Here is a 15,329-nt window from a genome sequence, read left to right as displayed (position 1 = left end):
TGTGTAAATTTCTACCTAAGCATTGCAGCATCCCAGCATGTTTTATTTTCATTTTCATTTAGTTTAATTTCCTTTAAAATTTCTTTTGAAACTTCTTTGACTTACGTGGTATTTAGAGATGTGTTGTGTTTAATCTTTATATACTTTGAGGATTTGGCTATCTTCATGTTACTGATATCTAGTTCAATTCAATTGTCTGGGTTCAATCCCTTTTAACCCCCTCTCCCAAAGTAGTGTGTCTATACAATGGGATATTGTTTGGCCATAAAAAGGAAAGAAATATTGATACAAGCTTTGAGGTCGATAAATGTTGAAGCCATCTGCTAAGTGGAAAAAGCCAGTCACAGAATTCCACACATAGACTACAGTTATATGAGATGTTGAGAATAGGTAAGTCCAGAGACAGAAAGGAGCTTAGTGGCTCTCAGGGGCCAGGAGAGGAAGGACTATGGAGGACTACTGATGGATACAGTCTTTTTTTTTTTTTTGTTACTGGGGATTGAACCCAGGGGCATTCTACCTCCAACTTATACCCCCAGTCCAAACTTATTTCTTATTTGGAAACTGGGTCTCACTAAGCTGCGGAGAGCTCGCTAAGTTGCCAAGGCTGGCTTTGAACCTGCGATCTTCCTGTCTCAGCCTCCCAAGTACTGAGATTACAAGCATGCACCACCATGCCTGGCCCATGTTTTTCTTTTCAGGGTGATGAAAGTGTTTTGAAATTATATAGTGGTGGTCATGGTATGACTTTCTGAATATAATAAAAATCACTGAATTGTACACTTTGAAGGGATTCATTTTATGTTTCGTTATTATATTTGAATAAAGCTGTTAGAAAAGAAATGAGGGGTTTGTCTTCTACATCGTGTTCATGGAGGGATTCTGCCACAGAGCGAATCACAGCCCCTGCCCTCTGCAGGTGGCGCTTCTGTAGGACTCGGGTTCCAGATGTGGGTTGTGCTCTGTACACGCTCTTGCACCATGCCCATCTCTAGTCTGTCTCAACAAATGCTTGTCTTACAAAGCTTTTAGCCAGGACCTCGCCCTCCAGGCACACTGAGGGTGGTGCAGGCCCCGATGCCTGCCTGGCTTCTCCTCCCCTGGTGGGGACTTAAACAGCTGGGAGCTTTGTCCTAAGGGGCAGTCCTGATATTGTACATGTGAAGGTGCTTGGGCGCTGGAGCCCAACAAGGTCTTTTGCCTTCTTTTTCTGTAGGACTCAGATGATCTTCCCAAAACTTCCCCTGTATTCACTGCTGGGAGGATAGGGTGCTGCACTCTGGGCTGGTGGGAGGCTGCGTACCATAGTTTGGCCTGAGCAGTTGGGGGTGGGGCAGTGGCTGGGTGACACTGCTACCCCCAGGCTTGCTGGATTCTCAGAGTACCATCTTTATACTGAGGTGGCCCTGGACAGAGGCTTCATAGCCCCGGGCACCCCCTACCTACCAGGAGGGTCCAACATGGTTTCTCTTCCCTTTGTTTTCCAAGGTAGAGTTGAACAGAGGGAACCACTGCTCACACCCTTACCCTTGGTGGTTTAAATATATATATTTTATGAGGTACTGGGGATGGAACCCAGGGGCATTCTCCCTTTGAGCTATACCCCCAGCCCTTTTTAAAAAATTCTTAATTTGGAAATAGGGTCTCACTTAGTTGCAAAGGGTCTCACTAAGTAGTAGCTGAGGCTGTCCGTGAACCGCATTCCTCCTGTCTCAGGCTCCCGAATGCTAGGATTACAAGCGTGCGCCATCACGCCCGGCTTTCCAGCCCTATTTTTTATTCCTTATTTTGAAACAGGGTTTCACTGAGTTGCGAAGGGCCTCACCAAGTAGCTGAGGCTGTCTGCGAACTACGATCCTCCTGTCTCAGCCTCCCAAATGCTGAGATTACAAGCGTGCACCATCATGCCTGGCTGCTTTTAAATCTTTAGTAGCTGGGCTGGGGATATGGCTTAGTGGTTTAGTACTTTCCTAGCCCTGGGCTCATCCTCAGCACAGTGAAACAAAACCAAAAATCCCTCCCAAAAAACAAAAAAAACAAAAAAGCAAAACAAAAACAAAACAAAAAACCCGTGTGATGAGCACACATTTAGTTGCAAAATGGGGATAGCCGCAAACAAAGTACTGGAACTTTTCTATCAAACAGCAAATCTGTCTTGGGGATCTGGAGACCAAATGCGAAGGCGAGACGTTTGGCTCACCTCTGCAGCAGGAGGAAGTCAGGGCTGCTCAGCAGAAACCACAATCACTTGTTCTCAATCGCCATTGCCCCATCCTCAAGTAAATAAATAACCTCCCATGCGTGGTGAAAGACAGGATTTTTTTCTTCCTTTTTTTCTTTCTTAGGTGTTGATCATAAATCAGCTCATGCTGACGTCTGGATTCCTGGTTTGCCAGGGTTACCTTGCTGGTGGGCTTAGCCTCTTTCCGTCCCCTGGACTGGGGTCTGTTTCTAGTTAAGAGTCAGGTCTAGGGGGCAGGAGAGAAGAAAGGGTTGGGAGAGAATGATTTTGCCCCAAAGGCGGCTGAGGTGGGGACTCTGCCCTTTAGGGAGGGCCTCGAGTGAGGGGTGGGCCAGGGCATGCGGTTGCCAAGAAACATCAGAGCCAGATGCTGGGGGTTTCTAGAGTGAAACCAGGAGCCATGGCCTTCCATCTGGGTGGCCTTGCAGCTGTTTTCAGTGCTGCCTCGGCTCCAGGGTCCCGGATTGTGGCTCCTGAGACCACAGAGGGCTGGTTCTGTGCAGAGAGAGCAGATCTCAGTCTCAGTTGCCCACTCTCCTGCCCTCCCTCCCTTCCTTCTGGATTGAATCCAGGGGCATCCTATACTGACCTATACCCCCAGTCCTTTAAAAAAATTTTTGACTTTTAGCCAGGCGTGATGGTGCATGCTTATAATCCTAGCATTTGGGAAGCTGAGACAGGAGGATCACCGTTCGTGGACAGCCTCAGGTACTTAGTGAGGCCCTTTGCAACTCAGTGAGACCCTGTTTCAAAAATTAAGAATTAAAAAATAGGGCTGGGGGTGTAGCATGAAGGTAGAATGCCCCTGGGTTCCATTCCTAGTACTAGAGAAAAAAAAATGTATTTTTAACTTTGGAACCGAGACTTCCTAAGTTAGCCTTGAACCTGTAATCTTTCTGTCTCAGACTCCCAAATACTGGGAATAGAGGTGTGCACCACCACGCCCAATGCCTCTGCTTTTTTTTTTTTTTTTTAATACTGGGAATCAAAGGGGCATCCTACCTCCTAGCCACACCCCTCAGTCCTTAATTTTTATTTTCTTTTGAAACAGGGTCTTGCTGAGTTGCTGAGGGTCTAAGTTGCTTAGGCTGGCCTTGAACCCGCGATCCTCCTGTCTCAGCTTCCCATGTAGTGGCATTACAAGCATGTGCCACCACACCTGGCATCTTTTGTTTAACTTTAGAAAGTGATGATTGGGCAGCAGCCGCTGCTTCAGCCCCACCAACCTATTTGCTTCCCCAGAGAGCACAGCGCCGTTTCTTCCCGTTGGAAACTCTTACTTCCCCTCCCTCCCCGCCCTGTGGGATCCTGCTTCCCACCTCTTCTGGGAAGTCTCGCCAGGCCCAGGTTTTCAGGCTCTCCTTCGCTGTGTGAGTCCCGGCCACTTGCCGCGCTCGCTGTCCCTGTCTTTGACATCCTCACTCTGAAATGCTGCTCACGCGCCTGCGCAGCCTTGCTGGCCCGTCAGGAGCTCTGGAATCGCCCCTGTGCGGAGCAGAGGGGCAGGGGTGGGCAGGGCGCGCTGGGGTCCCCAGGGCGGCTGCGCTTCTGCTTGTTTTTCTCGCTGCAGGGCATTTCCTGGGCGACGACACGGTGCTGGACGTGCTGCGGCGCGAAGGCTATGAGGTAGAACACACCCCCGCTGGACGACCCATCAACAAGTAACCTTCCTGTGGTTCTACCCCGGTGGGGAGCAGCGAGGGGACCAAGGCCCCCCCGAGCTGCCTGGGCGTCAGGGCGGCTGTCACCCCGAGGGGCGGCAGAGCATGGCCATCTCCTTGGGGCCCAGCAGCATGGTCGTTAGGTGGACACTAATGGACATTCGATGGCTGGGTGGGCACTGGGTGCTAGAGAGGGTGCACCAGCCTCATTCTCAGCAACGTCTGGGTAGAAAGAAAGGCAGGCGGAGGGAGACAAGTTGTCCAGGGTCCTGGGGGCCCCAGGAGAAAAATTAGGGAATGCTCAGTGTCCTTTGACCAAGGCATTTGGGACGTCTCAGGGAGGCAGGATTGGATCCTAACAGTGGTGAGAAGTCGGAAGGGCTGAGGTGCAGGGAGTGCCTGTCTGGTACCTTCAGGGGACAGGGAAAAGCCATTTTTCGTTCTCTGGGCTGTTTCTATGCCCGTTTCTCGTTTTTGTGCAGAAGCACCTCCACCTTCCACAGACTCCACTGCAGGGCACTGAGGTGGCTGGACCCCAGCCACTCTCCCTAGAGCTGCTCTCCCACCGAGTGCAGGCCTGCTGGGCACAGGGGTGCTTCCCTTCCGCTGTACTAAAGGCAACAACACCACAGAGCAGGTGGCTGAAGCAACACGAATGTGTTTTCTCCCAGTTCCAGAGACTGGGAGGTGAGACCACCATGCAGCGGGGTTGGTTTCTTCTGAGACCTCTCCCTGTGGCTTGCAAATAGTGTTTTGAATGGCCACATTCCGTGATTGTGTACCCTGTGGCTTTTGCCTCTTCTCATAAGGACACTGGTCACGTGGGATTAGGGCTGGTCCTAACAGCCTTGCTTTAACTGAATCACATCTTCAAAGGCCCTGTTTCCAAACACAGCCACATTCTGAGGTACTAGGGGACCGGGGCTTCAACATAAGAATTTTGGGGTGGGCAGAGTTCAGCCCATAACGTCCCCACCATTCCTCTTGCTCCACTCCTTCCAGACTGGTGGTCCCTAAAGCCCTGCTGGCCGAGACCGAGTTGTGGTGAGAGGACTGGGACGCTCATGTCTGTTCCTTCCGATGGAGGGCCTCGATGTTGTGTCTGCCTGATGACCACACATCTCCCGCTGCCCATCTTGTCTTCCACTCACACGGTCTCAGGCCAGCTCTGGTCTCTGTCTCACCCAACACCAGGGTCATTACCCATTGCCCTGCCTTCTTGAAATAAATGGTTTGAGGTCTTCTGTCTGTTGTGAGTTGAAAAGAAACAAAGCTGTGCTTTGTCTCATGTTGAGGCACCGCTGCCTCATAGAGTACACCCCTACTGAATTCATGACCGTGTTCCTTGCTAAGTCAAAGTTTCTTGAGTGCTTGCTGTATACCAGGGCTTGTTTGGGTCATAGGGAGGACAAGTATGCCACAGACATAGCCTATACACAGGCAGAGGGCCTGGGCACAGGGCTGTCTGATCATTTGCTCCTGAATCCTCTATGAGACTGCCTGATTCTGGGAAAGCCTTGGATAGGGTATCCTCCTGTAGGCTTGAGTTTCTTTGAACAATAAAGGTATTCATCTAAGTGGTGCCACAGGCCTGTCCCAGGCATTATCGGCTTTGGAGAGTAATTATTATGGTGGGTCCTGTTCTATAGGAACCTGCTAGCTATGACTATATTTATGGGTTCCTCAGTCTCAGGTTCAGACTAGGAGCATTTTTTTCTTCCTTTGCCACTTGGACAGTTCCCCTCTTTTATCCTTTTTGCCTAGCTTAGGTCTTTTCCTTTTCTGTTTTCCTTTTCTTATATATCCTTCCTTTCTCAAGGGGGTAGTTAATAGTAACAGCTCTGTAGTGGATCAGATCTGAGTCCAGCTTCTGGCAGTTAGAGTTTATTAAGTCTGAATCCGAACAAAGTAACTGAGTTCTTATATATGTGGGGTGGCTGTGCTCACATCGGTGGAGGAGGAGAGTCCCCTAAAATAGCACATCTAAGGCCCCTCAGGTAGATGGATATTGCAAGCCCTTCATTACCTACATCAGGAGACATTGAGACTGACCTTTTGTGGTTGGAATTCTCTTACTATATCCTCTCCTGCTCCTCAACCCGTGGTTAAAGTTTTACTGCAGGAAGAAACCTGGTCCTTCTAATGATTTATTATTTTCACTGAACAAGGTGTTTGGGGACTATGGTCACCTTTAGGGAAGAACTAGAAACAAGTTTGAGTTTCCCATCAACTGAGAAAATGTTCCCTTTGGGAAAGATGGTTTGAGGGCAGTCCTGGAGAGACATATTAGAAGCCAGCACTTCACCTGGGGATGGGGTGAGAACCAACAAAGAACCACTTTCAGAATACCGGCCCTCAAAAGAGTACAAGAGAGATGGATACGATTAAGGGCCATGTTTCTTTCTTCAAATGCTATAATCCTTGGTGACTTTCTAGACGTGCTTATCTGTCCGTTGCTGGGAACTTTCGGTAATTATGTGTAGTTTTATGAGAATCTTGGATTTTTCTCCTCCAGGCTACAGGATTTTGAGCGCACACGGTGAGAAAATGCAAGAGAGGCAGTAAGGTGTCCAGGTGGCCTCGAGAATCGGGTGCTGTTCTCCTTGGCAGGCTTAAACTTCCACGTTATTTAGCTGCCAGAGGTCCTGAGCCGAACGAGCAGGAAGGGAGCTCAGCTGTGTGACCCCAACGCATCCTCCTTCCCCTCTTACATCCTCCATCCCTTTTTACAGAGAGAAGAGTCAAAGGCCCTCTGCGCCCCCTGCCCCATCGGCCATCTTTGCTCCGGAAGTGCCGGTCCTGGATTCGCTGACGCCGGAAGCTGTGGTTGCGGATCACTCGCCGCTTCCGCCACCAGTGTCCTTTCCTGGAAGGGTCGACTTGCCCCGCGAGGCAGAGCAGAGGTTCCGGAAGAAGCGAAGGCGCCCTGCGCGGAGGCAGCGGCTCCGCCAGTTCAGCGACCTGTGGGTCCGCCTGGAGGAGGGGTGAGGCGGCTGGGCAGAACCCGCTCGGTATCTTTCTCTGGAAGTTTGGTTGGCGAGCAGATCCTAGCAGATCTCTTCACACTGGGCAGGATTCAAACCCCCCTCTTGGAGCAGTCTTCACCAGACACCCCTCTTCTGTCCGCTGAGATAGATGAATCCAGTTTTAAGGCAGCTGCTTCAAGCCAGGGCAAGGGACACAGGTCTATTGCTTGTCAAAGAACAAATGTGGGATATGGAGGATAGGTCTTTTAAAAGTAGAATGAGACAGGAATGAAGGTTGCAAAGAACTTAACAGCCCTTTCACCACTGCATATCTGGGAGAATTCTATAGGATTGCAAAGCTGGAAGCAATACCATAGGGATGGGCACGTTTACTGGGAGTGGGTGATCCCAGGATGTACCTGCTCTCAGAGAGTTCTAGGGGGTAAATCAGAGGTGGGTAGAGAACCTGGGCCGCAGGGCACAAGGCAGGGAGGGGAACTGCACTAGAGAGGTGGGATCTCGGATTCAGTTAAATTTAACCCAAGCTTATTGGAGTCTTCCTGTGTGTCTGCTTTTGTGTTGGGTGCTCTGTCCCTGGGGTAAACCAGACAGACACTGGCCCTGCCTCCACAGAGCTCACAGTCTGGTGAGGAAGCCAGGTGTTGAGTAGGTACTTTGCAAAACAAGTGTGGTTGCTGTGGGTCTTTGTGTATGCTTCTGTGGCTGTGGATGTGTCTCTGTGTGTGACCACCTTGAGGTCAGGGGTCAGGGGTCAGGAGGAACCTTTCCCAAGAGCCATTCTTTGGTTGCTACCAAGGAGAAACCAGATAGAGGAGAGCCTGGTGAATAGCATTTCTGAATCTGGATCCGGAGACGCAGAGCTCTAGTGCCTGCATAGGTGCTGAACAAATGTCAAATGAGTACTGACTAGACAGAACAGGGAAGGGGGTGGGGGCACAGGAAACAGTGTGAAGACCTAGTATGGAGGAAATAAATGATCATGTTAAAGAGCCACAGTGAGCTGGGTGTGGTGGCGCACACTTGCAATCCCAATACTTGGGAGGCCGAGACAGGAGGATTGCAGGTTCAAGGCTAGCCTCAGCAATTTAGTGAAACCCTGTTCAAATAGCAACAACAACAACAACAACAACAACAACAACAACAACAACAACACTACTTCTGGGGCCGTAGCTCAGAGGTAGAATGCCCCTGGGTTCAATTCCCAGTACCCCATCTCCCAAAACAAACTAAAACAACAACAAAGATGAGAAGTCAACTCTGGCTGGAGTCTGGGAGGTGAAGGAGCGGGGTAAGATGGTCAGAGTGAGCCAAGCATGGTGGTACACTCTTGTAATCCCAGTACTTGGGAGGCTGAGACAGGAGGACCACAAGTTTGCTGTCACCCTCAGCAACTTAGGCCCTCTTCAGCTTAGCGAGACCCTGTTTCAAAATAAAAAAATAAAATAGGGCTGGGGTATAGCTCAGAGGTAGAATGTCCCTGGGTTCCATCCTCAGTAGCACACACACACACACACACACACACACACACACACACTCTTTAGAGTGGTAATTGGGGAGGGTCGTGACTGTGAAGCTTCATGTCCAAGGAGAATGGGAGCCACTGGAAGGTTTGAAGCAGGCCTCTGGAATACTGTGTGATTTGCATTCTTAAATATGCAGAATCTGGCAGCCTGGAGAACAAGGTCAGCTGTAGAACAAGGAGAGCGCCTGATGGTGTCCATGTCCTAAGGTGGCTCCTCAACTTCTGTCATTGATGGAATAATAAGTTGACCTGTTTAGTATGTTTTGGACCTGGGCCATTGCCTTTCAAGATGGCCATGAGGTTGGGGACTTTATCCCTCAGCTGAGCTAAAAGGACCAGGTGGGCCTGAGGTCCTTGGCCCCTCAGCTTGTACTGTCCTGGCCTGGCATGCCGCCTAGTGTTCACACAGGCCTGAACTAGGGCAGGGGAGGGAGAGGAGACTCAGGGAGGAATCCTTATGACCCGGCTGTGCTCTGTGCTGGCCAGAGGTGATGGTCCCTGCCTAAGCCTGTCCAGAGGCTAATGATTGCAAACTGAGTTAGGTCTTGTTACATCCAGACTTTTAATAATCCTTAAACCAAGACCAAATAGTGGGGGGACACTTGGCCAGACGGTTAGACTTATATCCTCTGTCATCTGGTTTTCTGATAGCAGTAGTCAATACACACAGAAGATGGCCAAAGATTTAGTAAGCATATTGGCATACTAACACCCATTTCTAGCTTTAAAGAGAGATGAAAAAAGTGGTGAGCATCTGGGGGGCCCCGTAGTGCGCAGTGGCTTTCCGTGCCCTGAGGCTCTGCCGTTCTTGTTGCTCCTAGTGCTGTGGCCCCGCAACGCCAGGCCCCTGTCCTGGACAGGCACGCCTCTGCTGAGCTGCGGCTCCCTCGCTGTGGACATGCCCACCATAGCCAGAGGGTAGACAGCAGCGCCGGCCTGTCTCTCTGGACCCCTGCGCTCTGGGTGCTGGTGCTGGCTTTCCAAACAGAGATGCTTCTCCCATAATGAATGGACCAAGACTCTGAACCCTCAGACTGGAAGGATGGCTGTTCCTGTACTCCACACTCTGGTCTGGCCTTACTAGGTCCAACCCAGAAGAGACATCTGAAGAGGAAACCCAGTGGAGATTCGTCTCTTTCTAAGGAATGACTCGGATTGTCCAACAGTGTTGGGGGGAGGTGTACAATTGTGTAACATAATGAAGTCTATGGAAATAATAAACTGCAAATGAATGGTATGAAATAATTAAATACCTTTTTGGTGTAGACCTTTTTTTTTTTTTCCCATGATATATATCTATGAAGCAAACAACTCTTGCTCAAGCGCTCTGAACACTATCACCACTTCCTTCCGGGCCCTGCGCTGCTCAGCTGCAACTCTGGGTCCTGACCCATTTCTCCTTCCTCCTGCTCTGCCCCTCGCTCACCCCTGGTTGTGGGTGCAGGGCAGTGAGTAGGCCGTGCACGTGTCTCTCCTAGGGCTGGTGAGTGGGCGCTCCTGTGGGTGCTCCCACAGGGCTGTCCTGGTGGATGATTTGTGAGCACGTCTCCTCAACATGGAGACTGGGGATGGGTGGGCTTTGTCAGAGCTGCTGTGCAAGAAAGAGGTTTTCATACTACTCGTTCCTGTTGTATTATTTATTTTTTACATGTTTATTGGAAATATTTTTTCCCAAATAAAATCATACGGGGGGGGGGAATCTATATTAAAACAAGTACTTGTAGAACTGCCTGCTTGTTACTGAAATGAGAGCTTTGAGCCCTGGTCCAGCTTGTCACTTTCTCTCACCCCCAGACTCCAGGGTCTCCCACCTGCGGCAAGAGTCCCTTCTGGTCCCCCTGGGCCTCTGATTGGCTCACAGAAACCCAAGAAGGCCTGTCCAGGATGGGGCAGGGCCAGTAAGGAGTGGTCGCGTTTGTTCCTGGTCTGTCTTAGGGTGAGCTCCATTGCTTCCATGTGCAATGGAGGCTTCCTTCCTTCCCTGAGGCTTCCTGTGGGCTAATTCTCCATCATTTCAGGGGCCCAGGTCTTTGTGGCCTTGCTGAGGGTGGTGCAGCGAGAGCCAGGGCCCACATCCACCCCTTTGTTCCATCCCGCACCCTCCATACTACAGGAGCAGGAGGACTAGAAACGCCCAGATTTCCCTGCTGCTGTGACTTGGATTCTCCCGCTAAGGCAGACGTGGGCGGAGCATCTTTCTTCAGCAGTGGCCACAGTCACAGTCACATGAGTCTGTGCAGCTGCCAGGCTCTGCATCCCCTCCCCAGCCCCCACCCCTGGTCATCTGCTTCCAGGGTGTGGAGTAGCAGTGTAGCTGGAAGCTTCCAGAAGCTTTGTGACTTTGGATTACAGTTGATTTGGCCCCCTGCCTGGTGTGGCTGCAGCCATTCTGTGCACCTTTGTTAGTATTTATTTCTGCTTGAAACACTAAGGGTAGTCTTGGCTTATGTGCTGAACTCTGACGGATGGAATCGGTGTTCCAGTGCTCCCCGCTTCTCTGCAACTTGAGTCTGTAAAGGTGGGCCAGGGCAAAGAGAAAGTGGGGCAGCAGGGTCACTGTGCTCCTCCCTCGGTGCAGGAGTTGTGTGGCTTTCTCCAGTGGCTCACATTTAGTGCGTGTTGCCTTGGTTCCCTGGGTTATGTTATGGCCAAGGAAGCACCTGAGCCTTATTGGTAAGGCTAACCCAAGTGGCTCCTCACAGCTCTGGCCCAACGACCCGCACGTTTGAGGCAGCCGGGGCTCAAGAGCACCAGGCTGGGACTTGGCTCATTTTCACACAGGTTCATCCTAAGGCAAAGGGGAAAATTCCTCTGCCCTTTCGTGAACATGAAGGCCCCTGCATACTCTCGAGGGGAGGGAACTGGCAGTGCGGCCAGATCTTGCCGCCCTGCTCCTTGGCTCTGCTGGTTGTTGTAGCCATCGTATCAACCTCCACGTGCTGGGCTAAGAGAGCCACACGTAAGTCTAGGAATGGAAGTACCAGGGCCAGGAGACCCAAGTACACACTGGGTCTTCCATGTGAGTGTGACGAGGAGGCGCAGGGGTGAGTCTTGACTCTTCTCAGGGGACCCAGCTGGTAGCTAATGGGAAGCTGCCTGACTCTCACGTGGGCTGGGTGGGGGGAGTGGGTTTAATAGGTGGGTGGGGAACCCACTGCTTCCACATCAGAGCCTGGGTTAGCAACCGAAAGGAGAACTCACACACTTTATTTTAGATCATAAAAAAAAAAAACCCGTCACACTTACTACCCTTAAGTCAAATCAGAAGTTACCCATTTTGCTCACATACAAACTGGTCAGACTTTCCCTTCTGCCGAAGATCTCTGGACCGAGGTGGCATCTTTTCACTCATTCAGCTGGCAGAGCAAAGCGGATCCCTTGGCAATCCAGTAGTCTTTGGAACGCTTGGAGGGTAAGAGGACGGTCACCACAAAGTTGGTTGAATGGCCTAATTAAGGATACAGAAAAAAATCACTTGTTACTTAAAGAATAATCTCTGGATACGAAGAGATAATAAATGTTAAAACACCTAGCTTCCTGGCCTGTCTCTAAAGATTTATGGCAAACATTCCTTTTATGTGTTACAAAATTAGGATTTTAAGCTGGCCACAGTGGTCTCAGAATTAAAAGGGCTGGGATCGTAGCTCAGTGGTAGGATTCTTGCATAGCCTGTGTCAGGCCCTGAGTTCAATTCTCAGTACCACCCCACAACAAACACTCAAATTTAGAACAAATGACTCTTTAGGACTTGTCCAGCTTGGACTTTGTGTAACTTTATGGGTTAAGTTCAAGTTTTCTGCAGTTTGAATCTAGGGCACTGGGCTAGGATTCAGGCCTAAGCTTTCAGTGGGAATCAGGGTCATGTAAAAGTAGGTTGGTAATCCATCCATCTATCCATCCACCCACCCACCCACCCATCCACCCATCCACCCATCACTCATCCATCCACCCATCCATCCATCACCCATCCACCCACCCATCCACCCATCTATCCATCCATGCATGCATCCATCCATCCTTTGTTTTATCCTGCAAGTGGAAAGCACTTAGGTTCCTGAGATGAATGAGCAGTCTTCCCCACTCTCTACTGAGCTGCAGCGGGGGTCAGGATCAGGTGAGAAGCTGCTGCTTCTGGCATTGCTTTCACAGAAGCCCTCATCAGTGTGAACTTCGGCGACCGCAGTGGCATCCCCAGGAGAGAGTGCCTATGTCTCCCTCTCTTTACTGTTGTGGGCCCTTCTCTGCCTGGTGCCTTGGCAGGTGCTTGAGTGACCGACCTCCCAATGCTGCTAGCCCAAGTTCAAGGGCAAGCAAGTCGGGACAGTCTTCATATGAATTTACTGGCTTTAGGAGACCCAGAAATTAGGCCAAATCCTATGCATTGTTTGCAATCTCTTCTATCGTTCTCCTGGCTTCCTCGAGGGCCTCAGGCAATTGGTGCCTCTGCTGCAGGAGGCCTGCTTCAGCTGTGGGAGATACCTGGGAGCAGAACCAGGTGCTTGCAGCCACTGTCTCTGATTGAAGTGGAATCAACTCACTCATGGCCATAAATGAGTTGAGCTGCCTCAAAATTGAGACAAAATTCTCAGTCTCTGCATCACACTGCTGCCTTCTGAGGCCCGCTGTACAGGACCGAGGTGACTCAGCAGCTGGATCTAATGACCTCCAAGGGTGGGTGATTGGGATGGGTGCATGTGGCTCCCAGGCCACGTGTCCACATGAACGGAAGTCCTGGACGGCTCACAACACAGCCCCTGTGCCATAGTGGCTGCAAAGCCAGGTAGTGTGTGTGTGTGTGTGTGTGTGTGTGTGTGTGTATACACTTGAAGTGTATGTATGTTTTGATATACAAAACATATACAAAAAAGTATATCTATGTTTTGAAATAAAAAATTTTACTGAGGATTAAACTCAGGGGCATTCTACCTTCCAGCTATACTGGCAGTGCTGTTTTTTATTTTTTATTTTGAAACAGGGTCTCACTAAGTTGCAGAGGGCATCACTAAGTAGCTGAGGCTGGCTGCAAATCTGCAATCCTGTCTCAGCCTCCCAAGTACTGGGATTACAAGCATGCACCATCGTGCCCAGCCTTGATTCTGTAACTTTTAATTTAAAATATATTAAGTAATTTTAAGAATGCACTGACTTATGGCCTAGACTTACTTTGAACCCAAGAGCATTCTACCTCTGAGCTACATTCCCAGTTCTTTTTTTATTTATTAAAAAAAATTGAAACAGGGTCTTGCTAAGTTGCTGAAGACCTTGCTATGTTGCAGAGGCTGACCTTGAACCTGTGATCCTTCTGTCTCAACCTCCCAAGGACTGGCTTCATTTATGTTTTACCATATTTATTTTTCTTTTAGTGGAAATAGCAAAACATAGATACACTAGAGTTCCTTTTGTCTCCATTCTTGTCCCACACACTTCCTCACACTCTTCCTAGATTATTTTGAAGCAAATACTAGACAATGTATGATATTTTCCTATGAATATTTTAGTATGTGTCTTTAAATCATGGATCCAAAAGAACATCCTCACCCGTGGTTGAGAGTGTTCCTGCTCGGGCTCCTGTTTTATAGAGCGGGGAGTGGTAAAGTGTGGGGCCAGGCTCGTAGTTTTGTTGTGGTTCAAAGTGCACCACGGGCAGCATTGGGTTCATCTGTCCAGGCAATGCATCTTCTATCACCATCTCCTCATCATCCCATCGAGACGCGTCCATGAACATCCCGTGAACGAGAACGCCATCCTCAGGAGAGGGCAACTGAAAGATATTTGAAAGTTGAAAGGTACGTGGGATTGCATTAAACTGAAGAGCTTCTGTACAAGAAAGAAAACTATCAAGAACCTCAACCGAGAGCCAACAGAATGGGAGAAGATTTTTGCAACTACTCCTCCAAGAGAGGACTATTATCTAGACTATACACAGAAATCAAGAAACTCAGCACTAAGAAAACAAATAACCCAATCAAAAAATGGGCAAGTGAACTACATAGACACTTCACTAAAGAAGAAATTCAAATGGCCAATAAATGAATGAAAAAATGCTCAACACCATTGGCAATCAGAGAGATGCAAATCAAAACTACCCTGAGATTTCACCTAACTCCAACTAGAATGGTAATCATTCAAAACACAAACAACAACAGATGCTGGCGAGGATGTGAACAAGTGGGAACTCTAATACATTGTTCATGGGATTGCAAATTAGTGCAACCACTTTGGAAAATGGTATGGAGGATCCTCAGAAGAAAGGGAACAAACTTACCATATAATCCAGCAATACCACTTCTGGGTATCTACCCAAAAGAATGAAAACCAAACTACCAAACTAATGCATGCATATCTATGTTAATAGCTGCACATTCACCATTGCCAAACTATGGAACCAGCCAAGATGTATATCAATAGAGGGATGGATTACAAAACTATGGGATATGTACACAATGGAATTTTACTCAGCCATAAAGAAAAACACAATTATGTCATTTACAGGGAAATCGATGGAACTGGAGGACATTATGGTAAATGAGATTAGTCAGTCACAAAAAATAAGAAATCGGATGCTTTCCCTAATATGCAGAAGTTAGGGAGAGAATGGGTCATAGGAGGAACTCTAGACGCAGAAGGAGATTCCATAGATGAGCAAATAAGGTGACCTAACTGAGGGGATGGTAGGGGGGAAGAGGGAAATTCTCTAATGTACATGATGTACATTAACAAACATATCAATGTCAATTGCTAAGCCAAACATGAGAAGGAGGGAGGGGAGGGACTGGGGCGGGAACTGAATAAGAGCTAATTGGGTGATGTGTGCATGTATGTCTCCACCATCTTGTATCTCATTAATATGTATGAATTCAATGCATCAATACAATATTAAAAATAAAAAAATATAAAAAGAGAAGGGGACCAGCAGT

The 15,329-nt window shown here is 49.0% G+C and overlaps 2 protein-coding genes across 2 annotated transcripts in view; one reads left to right on the top strand and one right to left on the bottom strand.

Annotated features, from left to right (window-relative positions):
- The window catches only part of TRABD2A (TraB domain containing 2A), a gene marked incomplete at both ends in the record, with an annotated part of 34,812 nt that extends 25,395 nt beyond the window's left edge, over positions 1-9,417 (top strand). The window contains 3 exons of the mRNA XM_080711416.1: positions 3,813-3,903; positions 6,636-6,887; positions 9,234-9,417. Of these exons, the coding sequence (XP_080567542.1) occupies positions 3,813-3,903; positions 6,636-6,887; positions 9,234-9,417 (527 nt within the window). The remainder of the gene's footprint in view (positions 1-3,812; positions 3,904-6,635; positions 6,888-9,233) is intronic.
- A 2,339-nt stretch (positions 9,418-11,756) lies between these two features.
- Positions 11,757-15,329, bottom strand: part of DNAH6 (dynein axonemal heavy chain 6) — a gene marked incomplete at both ends in the record, with an annotated part of 205,522 nt that continues 201,949 nt past the window's right edge. Inside the window, 2 exons of the mRNA XM_080711415.1 lie at positions 11,757-11,860; positions 13,951-14,173. Coding sequence (XP_080567541.1) covers positions 11,757-11,860; positions 13,951-14,173 — 327 coding nt within the window. The remainder of the gene's footprint in view (positions 11,861-13,950; positions 14,174-15,329) is intronic.

This window comes from Muscardinus avellanarius (assembly GCF_963383645.1).
Source record: "Muscardinus avellanarius genome assembly, chromosome: 15".
In the NCBI taxonomy this organism is placed as follows: Eukaryota; Metazoa; Chordata; class Mammalia; order Rodentia; family Gliridae; genus Muscardinus; species Muscardinus avellanarius.
The sequence above is the reverse complement of the archived record's forward strand: the minus strand, read 5'-3'. Positions and strand labels throughout refer to the sequence as shown.